General features: G+C 40.7%; 1 protein-coding gene across 1 annotated transcript; it reads left to right on the top strand.

Annotated features, from left to right (window-relative positions):
• Window positions 1-6508: 6508 nt before the first annotated feature.
• On the top strand, window positions 6509-9936 carry LOC306701410 (uncharacterized protein). The gene is made up of 5 exons (XM_079166707.1): window positions 6509-6605; window positions 7019-7068; window positions 8013-8082; window positions 8226-8455; window positions 9737-9936. The coding sequence occupies exons 2-5, from the start codon at window positions 7032-7034 to the stop codon at window positions 9856-9858; spliced, it is 459 nt and encodes a 152-aa protein (XP_079022833.1). The 5' UTR covers window positions 6509-6605; window positions 7019-7031; the 3' UTR covers window positions 9859-9936.
• Window positions 9937-12851: the final 2915 nt, after the last annotated feature.

Raw genomic sequence — 12851 nt, 5'->3', positions numbered from 1 at the left:
GATCGAGGGGGGGGTGACGCTGATAAACAAGTCGGGCGAGATTTCTAACGCAGGGGAAGAGCGGGAGCCGCTCACTATGACCTGCTGCCGGAGGCCAAATCAGGAGAAGACGAGTGGGGAAGGAGACTTGTCTGAGGGACACAGTGTAACTTGTCTAGGTGAAAGTTCAGAGCGGAGCAGAAAACCTGTGGGGGGGGGATCAAGCTTATTGTGAAGTGAGCTGACTCCGGACAGCTCGGTTTTACTTTTGTGATGCAAACAAATCTGTGTGAACTGAAGACCAATCTCTCGTGTGTTCGCACTGAGTTCCTAATAGTGAGATCCTGTCTCACCACGAGTCAGATAGAGAGAACAGTTACCGAGCCGTTAGGTATTGAGTTTTAACACGAGTCATGAAGTCAAAGAAGCTGATCATCAACAACGTGGGAAAAAAAACACAACACCTTCATCTTCATCTTCATCACCTCAACATAAAGTGTGTAAATAAAGCCGGTGACCGCTCTCGTACGATCACTCCATATCTTCATTATCAGTAATAATCATGACGCCATAAAGAAAAACGTGTCAATAAATTGTGTTCACCTATCTAACTCCACTGAGTGTCCAGATCAGTTTGGGAGCATTCGGACTTGATTGCGGTAAAGATATAAATACTACGGTGACACTCGTGATGTGTGATGTTTTGCACGGTGGAACTGTGTCAATGGAAGAATTAGGAAGTGAACGAGTTCTTCCTCTCGGTAGTTTTTACGTGATTCAACCGTAAAGACTTCATATTCATTCATGAGGAGCTTAGCTTTGAGTGTGGATCCTACACACTGTGTTATAAATGAGATCAAAGTTCTTTAATATTAATCCAGTTCCAGCTCATGACTCTGAGACTGGTTCTTCAGCTCAGAGGGTTTGTGTTCATGAACGACTGGTTCTTCAGCTCAGAGGGTTTGTGTTCATGAACGACTGGTTCTTCAGCTCGGAGGGTTTGTGTTCATGAACGACCGGTTCTTCAGCTCAGAGGGTGTGTGTTCATGAACGACTGGTTCTTCAGCTCGGAGGGTTTGTGTTCATGAACGACCGGTTCTTCAGCTCAGAGGGTGTGTGTTCATGAACGACTGGTTCTTCAGCTCAGAGGGTGTGTGTTCATGAACGACTGGTTCTTCAGCTCAGAGGGTTTGTGTTCATGAACGACTGGTTCTTCAGCTCGGGCTGGATTTTGGCTGTTTGTGAATCGAGTTCCTCTGAGAGAGAGAGAACGTTTAAAGATAGTGTCGGTAATCTTGCAAGAGCAAAATAGCAAGAGTACATTTAGATTTTTTTAAATGATCCAACCTAAAAACCAGTTCCCCCTGTTCTTGCCAGCCACCGGACACCAACGAGACACCAACGGTCCCCCATCGATCACCTAACCTCCTTTCTACAAACCCTCCTCAGTTCTTCTTCCTTACACCCCTTCATCCCTCTTCCTCGACCCCTACCCTACATCCCTTCATCTCTTCATCCCTACCCCACATCCCTTCATCCCTCTTCAACCCTTTACCCCTTCCGCTTCCTAATCTAACAATCATTCCGTTATGCAATAAACCTCCCGAAACTCATACTGTTATTGGCGTGGTCCTTGTTAGTGAAACCTCGTCAGCACCGGAGGGGGGGGGGGGTCAGCGCTCACGGTACCCGCCGAGAACAGCCTGATCTCGGCAAGTCTTTTTGAAACTTGCCGCTGGTATTGACGTCTCGGTTTGTCCTCGTCTGCAAAGCATACAGCAATCTGGATCTGATCCATATATATAATATATATATATATATATCTATACAATGAGTTTAGTCTCGTTCTTCACTGTAACGTACTTTTACAATCAAACCAAATATGACAAATACACACACAATTATGTATACATATTTATCAATATATATATATAAATGAATGTATATATATATACAATTATATATATCTTTTTTAATTTTATTTTAAATGACAATGAAAAAAGCAGGGTTGTCATATTTAGTTTGATTGTAAAAATACTGAGGTGGTGATGTCATCAAGTACGCTGCTGTTCCAATTGCAGAATAAGTGTGCTTGTGTCCTCCCGTCCTTTGGAGTCCGGACTCCCCAAGTACACAAGTCCATACTTCTCACACTTGGTGTTGAGAAATGGTGCCAGAGTCACCATGCTTGAACCTCCTGGACTCAACACCAGAGTGGAGTAGAGAGCCAAAGCCTGAAGAGACACCACTGTGTCCTACAACACACACACACACACACACACACACACACACACACACACACACACAGTTGTAGTGATTGCTGCATGTGCATCCTCAATAAAGGGAAACCAATTCTTGAGTCCATGGATGTTAAGTGACCATATCTGAACTGAGGAGGAGTGACGTAGAGACGCCGTATACGTCTCTGGTAGAGACCTGTCAATCACTGTGTAGCCCCGCCCCTAAAGCATCCCCTGCTTTATGGTCTGTGTGACTATTACAGAGTCATTTTCTCATGGACTTCTATACAACCAGAGGAGTTGCCCCCCTGCTGGTCAGTAGAGAGAATGCCGGTTTTAAGACAAAGGTTGCCACCTGGTCCAGACCATTCTAACTCACACAGACTCCGCCTTCTACTGGACTCAATGGGTAATACTCTTCTCCAATCACGAGCTTGCATTCGCCCACTGAAAATGTGCACAAGCGTAGCTGGCTAATTAGGACGTGCCTATCCCGCCTGTGTTTGTGGAACTAGGGCTACAATATGGTAACGAAACATCTCAGCGACTGTTGGATGGATTGCCATGGAATTACATACTATTATATAATAACTCACTATATCCACTACATACTCATTAGTTATTCTAATCTGTTGCATATGAGATTGGAAGCATTTCGATTGCTTCTCAACATGGTGACTGCTGAGCTGAGTCAACAAAGCGAGGACAAGCTCTGGTAACAACACACGCAGAGGGAGAGACACATTACTCCACTATGTCTTTACATAGATGATAGTTGTTGATGAGAAAATAACGCTTTTAATGTCAAATTTTAATCCATTTCCCAGTTTTCTCTGCTACAGAATTTTGCAAAACAATTCAAGCGTTATCACGGCGTGTGCAAAAAAAACAACCTTCAACTCAGGTTTACTGAAAGGGACTGTGGTTGTACTATCGACCTTGAGGCTTCAAAGTTATTTATAGAGACTGATTAAACACATGGGCCAGGGTAAAGGGCACAACCTTATAGATTTCATCTCATTGAGTAACTTCTGGTCAATTCCACAACTGGTGGTTGAGACTGGGTCACTAGTCTAGTAGTGTTTCTTTAATAGAAGATGGAGGTTTTCATACACTCGACTTAGTGTCCAGTGTAATGAGCCTGAAATGCACGAAGATACAGCTTTCTCATGCAACATCCCAACAGATGACTGAACATAACAAGGTATCACATTTCTAGTTCAGCAATACCACTGCTAATATATTACCGATAACCTTTTATCCACCGCATGGTTCACCAGTTGAACCCTTTAGTGGTGAGCCAGCAGCAATGGGAAGCGTTGAGCTTGCATTAAGACAGCGACTGTAGGAGAGTGATCAGAGAGTGTTACATCAAGTAGATTAAATTACAAACACAATGCATGCATCATTTCCTGTGTGTCTTGTGGATGTGTTGGTCATTTGGATCTTGTTTGGAAAAGGCGGACTCCACCAGTAACAATGAAAAGATGGTAACCATTAATATCAGAACACAAACGGGGGAAAACATATATGAACTGGTTATGATCGTCGCAGGTTTTTCTGCGCAGGTAGATTAGTTGGACGAATTGTAATTGATTGATAGGCTTTGATCATGACCTCCCTGACTACTTTTGAGTAAAAAGTGTCGCCTCACACCTCCACCTCGAACTTCTGCACCACAAGAGCTTGCGACAGAAAGATATCCAAATGTCTATATAAAATGAATCTTGACCGAGTTTCCGACTTGAATGATGGTGGTAGCTTTTTCCCAGTACAGTGGATTGCAGCACTAGTGCATTTTACAACTTTTAGGACTCTAAATAAGGATTTAAATAAAGGCTATTCAAGTGTTCGTACTGAGAAGTAAAACAACATTTAAGTCTATGGACTATGCACCTACACAATTATTTAATACAAACAAACTTTAGTATACAATCTCTCTGGACAAATATACAAATTGAAAACAAGCTAAAACTTTTAATACCTTGGAAAATGTAATTTAAGACTTTTTATGACCCCAATGGAAACCATGAGCTCAGACAATAGGTTTACGGGATTGTGAGGCAGGCAAACGTGAAAGTCCGGGTAAATCCAGAACAGGTAACAGCAACAAAAACACCGGGACGGATACAAAGACATGCTGGAGGTCAAAAGGCACGAGGCACACGGCGACTTTGACAAAGAACATGTGGGAAAGGTTTGGTTGTAAACTGCCAGCCCAGTATCATGGTATTTTGAGAAGAACTTGTTGAATTTCTCCCCACCGGCCCAAAAGACTTACGGAGCAAACGGACCTGAGTTTGTTTTAAAACGAACCAAACAGGTTGTGAAAGCACTTTAAGAAAACTTTCTAGAACCTTTCTGGTTGTCTCGACGCTCCCAGATCAGATTTGACCATCAATCCATCACCGGTTTCTACCGGAGATTTTTCTTTTTCTTATGAGCGGCACAAGCAAAAGCCAATTCCACCGTCATGCACGAGGAAATGATATTTGTTTAAGAAGAGATGTTCCTCTGGCCCTCACCATGTTTCACCTCAGTTCTGTTTAGCACTTTATATTGATGACGTCTGGTCCTAAAGTTTCGGGCTCTTCAGTGTTTTTAATGCAACATTATAGCGTTGCTTTAGTAATGCTTTTCCTGGCGCATTGATATCTAATGTATCTCCAGATAGCTCCAGGTTAGTGTGTTTCTCGTCACCACTATTTATGGGTTGTTGTTTTTTTTTTTGCATCTGTTGCGCTAGAAGGCACCGTTTGTGGCCACGTCTCTTTTGTACCGTTCCATTAGCATTGTTCTTTTCAGAGAAGCTTTTTCCTCACAGTTTACCACCACTTTCCAAGGCGCGGCTGTTTTTGCTAATTTCTCTTTGGGGAGGAGATCCAGGAAATGAAAAACATAATCTAACCCCATATACATTAGTCCTAATGCACCCGTGATTAGCAACACACTTAATTTCCAGTTGCAAGGTTGACAAAGCATGCAGTTTGCATGAGCCAAATGATTGTTGGGTAGATATTGTGAATTCAGACAGATTTAAAAGAATCAGTTGTGACAAGATGAAAATTATATGAGTAAAAATTTGCATGATGGATATTAGTTTTCTACAATGACAGATAGATTTTACCCACTTCACCTATATGAACCAAAATAGCAGGTTGTCATGATCTTGGGTTTTTGTTTAGTCTGTTTCCTGTCTTATTTTGAAGTTCCTGTGTTCTGTATTTGTTTGACTTCCTGTCTTTGTGGTTTCCCCTCTTGTTTTTCTGTGTATCACCTGTGTTGTGTTTGTCTCGTCAGCTTTGCTCTGTTCCCTTTGTTTCTCTTTGCTTGTGGATTTTACTTCATAATTCATGTAGATATCACTCATTGTCGTGTAGCCCCATACCTATATATTTTTTTAATCTAAAAAAAGATATATACGGCATATTATTACTTCTTCCAGACCAGATGGCAACCTCCAGTTTGGTAAAGTGAAGTCAAAGCTTCATGTGTTAAAGCTGCATTCTCTCTAGTGTCCACCAGGGGGCGACTCCTCTGGTTGTATAGAAGTCTATGAGAAAATGACTCTACTTCTCTCTTGATTTATTACCTCAGTAAACATTGTAAACATGAGTTTATGGTCTCAATCTCTAGTTTCAAGTCTTCTTCAACACAGCATGATGTTCATTTAGTAAATGATGGTCCATTTAGAGTCACACAGACCATAAAGCAGGGGATGCTTTAGGGGCGGGGCTACACAGTGATTGACAGGTCTCTACCAGAGACGTATACTCCTCAGTCCAGATGTGGTCACTTCCTGTTCACTGGTTGCAAAAGAAACAAGATGGCGACGACCAAAAGGTGGAATACAAGGCTTCAAATCATCAGTCCACAAACCAATGAGTGACGTCACAAAGACTTCGTCTGTGGACGAGAAATAAATGAGTCAGAGAAAAGCAATTTATTATGCTCTAAAAACAGAGAAGTAGACAGAAAAACAGAGCTTTTAATGAAGAATGTACAGACTCATTCATTCAACACCAAAGCAGCAGGTGTCATGTTCATAAAGCCAGTTTTTCCACTAGACCGACTTCACTGGTTTAGCTCACTGGTTTACTTCTTAAATACAGTTCCAGAGATGCACATTGGACACTAATTATCCTCTGCAGAACACTGAACATTTTAATGTCTGACTGAAAGTGTCTTGCAAAAAAAAAAAACATGATAGTTTTACATCAGCAATCCCCAACAGACCTCAGACCAGCAACAGTGTGTACCGTGCGGTGCAGCAGCACTTTAACCCTCCAGCTCCAGCTGCTTCCCTCATCCTGCCCTGCCCATCACACCGACTCTATGATCACTGCCATCGTCCACAGTCACGGAGGAGAAAAGAACAAGTCAACGGTAAGACATTCAAATACATTTACACTCCACGCACACTTTGTTTATTCACTGAACACGCTGCATGAGACCTGTTGGATCAGTTGAAGGTTGCTTTCATTGTTACATGTTGTGTGACAGCTGGGTTCAAACTGGCTTCCTGTTCCCATTAAAGTCTAATGGTTGCTCTCATTTAATGATTTTTTTTAGCTTGTAAAACTGCTCTTGGGAAGGGAAGGATCAATAATGATACATATTAATCTGAACACTTTATTCCTTAAATCCACCTCCACCAACTAAACAGCCAGAACTGAATCATGTTTACATTTGTTTTTCTTGTCATGATGAAAGGACTTTTGCATCATTTGGACCAAATGTAATAATAATAATATTTTATTTCCACACTCTGACTGTACCATTTTGTTTTTTGTCAAAAGTTGGATCAGGAAGATGAACATCTCTCTGTCTCTTCTCTTCCTCCTCGTAGGTAAGCTCACCGCAAACCAGAGAAAGTGGATTTGAATTTAAACTGATAAAAGAATATATAAGATTTAGTTTATTTTTCAGAGGTATCGTGCATGATGTGTGATTATAGCGGTTGATGTGAGCGGCTGTGGGCGGTTGAGTTTGTAGCTTTGAGATTCAGGAGGACACTAACAACATTTGAGTGGGTTCTGCTGCTCCTCTAACGAGCTGATCAATCAGCAGAACCGCCCGTAATCGGATCTGAGAGATTGGATTACATCACTGTTACACTATTGAGTTTGTTTTTGTTGTGCTCTTGTCCGTGTGCTTCTGTTGTTGTTGTTGTTGTTGTTGTTGCTTTATCATTGATTGAAGAGTATTTGATCAAAAAACATGATGTCGTCCGGCTCTGATATTTTAAAGGTTCTTTAAAAGGAGTAATTAACCCTCTGTTGACCGCAAGCAAAATATGTACGATAGCCAAAATATATGTTTGATCCCGTTGAATTGTGCCATGAATTACACATGTGATGTTTGTCAATTTAAAAGATAGCAAAGCTAAGCTAACGGCCATGCTGGTGTTGGTGACGTGTGGAAGATGTTGTTCACTGAAACTAAATGTTACTACGACAAACTGAGCAAAATGATCTTTTAAATTGACAAACATCATCTGTGTAATTAATGGCACAATTCAAACAGGATAAAAAATATATATATTTATCTCTCACCTTGGACTGCTGTTCATAATTTTTCCGAAATAAAGTCCGACACCGGAAGAGACAGCTCTCGGGTTTGACTATAAAATACTGGGTTTGAGATATTGAGGGTGCGTTTAACATCTGGTTCAAATAGAATCTTAAACAATTATCTAAACTATCTGACACTGTGGTGCTGAGAGAAGTGGAATTGTGTGATGCACGTCTGAGAAACTACGACATGATTTTATAAGATACCGTCTGTCTGCAGGTTCCACTTGGAGCTTGAAGCAGGGGGATTTCGGCATTTTGACTGCATGCACCTCCAACAGCAGCCTCAGGTTGAAGCCCAGTCTCCTCATTACATCGTACCAGTTCTCACATTCAGTAAACTCAACTTGCTCTGCATTTGCTTTTGGCTTTGACATTAAATAAAGTGTGCCTTGCAAATAAAAGTAACCATACGATTTTTGATCTACTGAAGGTTGCAGTGCCGTTATCCAAATTGTAAGGGCTCGCCGACCTTCTCCTGTAAGTATTCGACTTCAGACGGGTTCCTGCCGGCTAACCAATCCAAGAACTGCAACATTACAATCCCGAACCATTTTGTGCTGTACAACAATAAACCCATGACTTACAACTGCACACTGACGCGAAAGGACAGGATGGAAGAGAAGCAAATCACCATCGACTACAGTATACAAAAAGGAAAAAGTGAGTATTACCTTCAAGTATTACGTCTTTCCTCAGCATTGTGTGCCCAGCAGCAGGTTTAGCAGCCCTATTGTGGACACATTTAGTTAGTGAATGGTTATTTATTATATTTATTGATTCGGATCGTATCACAGATCAGATCAGTAAAACAGAAAAGAGGGAGCAAATATAACTTTTAAAGACCCACGATCACGTCTTTTTGCCGCTGATACTAATTACTGATCATTGATGATCCATATAGTTGTTTGATTAGAGCAGCTGGTCTACAAGGATCCAGAATATTTATTTTATTTTTTGCCATTGTCCCAAAAATCATTTCAATGTTCTGAAGTCAGTAAACCATCAAAACTGTTTTTTTCTTCATAAAAACACACAATTCAAATGAGGGAAATAAAAGATTGTATTTTTATTGATTAAAATAAATCTCTTCATTATTATGTTTGTTGATGTATAATAATGTGCTTAGAGCTCGTGTTGGGAAGTTAAACAGCTCATAATTCATCTCTAATATCTGTTTTATATTCATGTGAAAACATCTCTTTCAAACTACTGGATTCATTCAAGTTTATCACTAAAACTACATTTTACAGATGCCATGTGAACACATCATGATGACGTTGTAATGTACCTTCAGCCAGTACTCATGTTCACTGAGCAGAGCCTGAAGGCATCATGATGTCACTGAAGTGAACCTCCGTTGGTTAGCCGTTAGCGGTGCTGCTAACGTTACTAGCTCTCCTCTGATTGGTTGTTTACAATGAAACATGATCAGAGATCAGAGACTAGAAACGTTAAAACTTTATTTACACTCTGATGGTTAACGTTAAACCTTTATTTACACTGTGATGGTTAACGTTAAACTTTATTTACACTCTGATGGTTAACGTTAAACTTTATTTACACTCTGATGGTTAACGTTAAACTTTATTTACACTCTGATGGTTAACGTTAAACTTTATTTACACTGTGATGGTTAACGTTAAACTTTATTTACACTCTGATGGTTAACGTTAAACTTTATTTACACTCTGATGGTTAACGTTAAACTGTCATTAATTCGCGTTTCACATGCGTGTGATTTTTTTTACATGCGACCCTTTTATACAGAGATATGTCTGTTTATTTTTATGTTTAACTACCGATATACAGCTTTTTAGCTTTGAACTAGTAACTAAGATGCCTGAACGTGATTTGAACGTTGTTTCACATATTTCTTCAGAGCAACAGCGTGCAGCAAAATAAATGCTGCCGAGTTTAAAATCTCTCTCTCTTCCTGTCCAGAGCGCATCAAGAGCTGTAAAGGCTCCACAGGCTTCCTGCTGCACAGACCTCCAACCGTCCTGTGGCCGGTGGTGGTTCTGACTCTGTGGAGGGTCCTCGGGACAGACAGCTCGACAACATGAGGCGTCACTCTGGGACGTTATGACCAACATAAATATATTCATTTACATTTAACCGTTGTACATTTGCACTGTTTTTAGATGGGTTGTTGTTTTTTTTCAAATTTCTGTACATTCTGTGAGTGTGATTTAAATATTGTATGTGTGTCATCCCCAGAGCTTTAGCATAGATCCAGGGCTCCTCCTTATTCAGCCGTTGAGTGTTGAAAAAACAAAGCTAGGTAAAAAAAAGAATAAACTACACCAAGCAAAACCCTAAAAATGTTATAATTTCTTCCATATCTTTCAATTTGAACTCTTATACTCCAACTAAGCTCTGCTGGCAAGTTAAGTTTCGTTTCACAATAGTCACGTGCTCGCCCACTGACCAATCATAGCGCACGCTGCACCTCACTGCAGAGCTGCACCTGCAAACTGAGCTGCACATAATGCTGACGTACTTGTGGGCCAGCAGGCCGCTCTGGCGTGTCAAAGAATACGCCCAACATGTCAAACTGAAGATCTGATTGGTTGAAGACTATGACAATCAACAACATCGTCTCCATTCACTTAACCTGCACATGGATTCACTGGTGAGTCTGCAGGCCTGGGGCCTCTCTTCTACCTAGAGACACAGAGGTGAACTCTGATTGGATAAAAGCTCTACTTAAAACAAGCTGCACTGAAGCAGAGCAGCTGAGGAACACAGTAGCTGAGCAATGAGAACATAAGGTAATGGGAAAAATATTTGTATAAATTATGATACATGTAGTGTATTTAAGAAAAATTATTAAATTATAAAATAGCTCTAACTTTGTGATTCTGTTTAGGCCAGCAGAGAAGGCTTTGCAGGCCCTGACGGCCCACCACTGGGTTTAGGCAACAAAACAAAGAGACGGCTTCCCTCAGTGTCTCTGGTGTTCATGAGAGTCTTTAACAGAACCACAGAGCAGAGGGAGAGAAAACACTGGACAGCGCCCGAGGTTCGATCCCGCGAACGGGAGGAGAGTCGTATTCTCTGAAAGAGAAATGAATCGAAGTAACCACTGAGCTAAACCAGTGCAGCAGCTTTCATGAGAAACTGCCTTCATGAACATGAGAGTGCTGCAGAGTCTCCTCTGTGTTCATGATGACGCAGCAGACAGCAGCAGTCTTTATAAAGTCTACTTCCTGTTATCACAGACGCACTGGTTTAGCTCAGTGGCTACTTCGCTCCACAAATCTATTTGATTTCTTGGTTCTCTCCCTCCTCGGGATCAAACCTCGGGCGCTGTCCAGTGTTTTCTCAAGTTGTGTTTTAAAAGCAGGCGACAACAAATGTGAAGTCAAAGCTTCATGTCTTACAGCTGCATTCTCTCTACTGCCCCATACCTATAGATTTTTGTTTTAATCTAACAGAATAATACATATAATTGTATATGTTACTGGTAAATGCTGAAACGAATGTTACACACAGCTCAAATTGAGAATTTTCAGGTTATTTTTTTTTTTTTGTGCCCAAAAAGCACTTTTATTGATTTTAAATGATGCACAGGCAGGCCTTACTCTCCCAAATCATATCACAACATGTCAGCAGTCCTTTTAAAAAAAAAATTGGCTTTGATAGAGTGAAGTATGCCTGAGAAATCAATGCCGGTGTACAGGTCAGCTGAGGTCAGCCAACGTCAATTCTGATTTTGGAAGGCGCCGATATCGCTGTGTTATTGTACTTTTAAATACTATGTATCTATATATTTCACTTCTTTTATCACTAATTGTGTTCAATCTATCTAATACAGAAGTTTGGCATCATTTTGAGAGCCTGGGCTATATGAAAACTTGTAAACTATGGCTAATTTTCGTCAGAATTTCAGTTTTACGTGATGTATTTGAACCTAACACAGCCTGTGATCGGCCGATTTGCGCAATTCCCACAGTTTTGAACTCAGCAGAGTCTGCGCAGTGTAGTGATTGGTTCTTTGAGTTGTTTACAGAATTTTACGCCAATAAAATAATCGAAAACTGTGATCCGCCCCCATGGGTCAAACCCATTGGCCAAAACTGAAATTATTACTCATCCGTCATAGAAGCTCGTCAGAGACTCAGTTTTTTTCACAGAACAAGCAGAGAGACGCAGCAAAATGCCGGCACAGATTAATTTTTATTTTTTTTCGATTTTCATCCAGGAAACATCTAAAAGGTACGGAGCGTTTCAATGTTTATGATGATGGGCTGAGTTGATATCTGTGGCAGATCAATAGTAACGTTCTAACGGTTTAAAGTAGAATAATTTGGAGGCGATAGTTCGATGCAGTGTGTTCTCCTCGTGCTGCTGGATATGAAGTGTGTGAAAGTGCCGTAGATCGCGGCTGGGATCGATAACGGAGAACATTGCTCGCCTTCTCCTGGTGAGAAATAGGTGAAATTGTGGTAGTACTTGTAGTACCTTGAAGTACTTTGTGTATCTATATATTTTTGAGTGATTAAAATAGGTTACATGGTCCATTTGATCAGAATCTCTTCGTCAAGTACGTTTTTTAAATATTTTAAAATATAATTTCATTCGTTCTCAAAAGTGATTTGTACTACATGTGTACACTCTTCGCCCCCCCTCTAGAGCCCATTTTGGGGCACTCTCGGTTTCAAGACTCTCATGAACACCAGAGACACTGAGGGAAGCCTTCTCTTTGTGGTTCATCCTCCAGAAACATTCTCCACCTCCAGTATCGATTCTGCTAAATAGTTTAAAGTAGACTTGAAGAACAGTTCCTCTCTGGTTCCTGTTATTCTAGTCTGAAGAAGAACATGTGAGTCTTAAAGTTTTGTTTTAAAAGCACGCGACAACAAATGTGAAGTCAAAGCTTCATGTGTTACAGCTGCATTCTCTCTAGTGTCCACCAGGGGGCGACTCCTCTGATTGTATAGAAGTCTATGAGAAAATGACTCTACTTCTCTCTTGATTTATTACCTCAGTAAACATTGTAAACATGAGTTTATGGTCTCAATCTCTAGTTTCAAGTCTTCTTCAATACAGCATG

Source organism: Pholis gunnellus, assembly GCF_910591455.1.
Source record: "Pholis gunnellus genome assembly, chromosome: 9".
Taxonomy (NCBI): Eukaryota; Metazoa; Chordata; class Actinopteri; order Perciformes; family Pholidae; genus Pholis; species Pholis gunnellus.
Note: the sequence above shows the minus strand (reverse complement) of the source record. Positions and strands in the feature narration are given on the sequence as shown.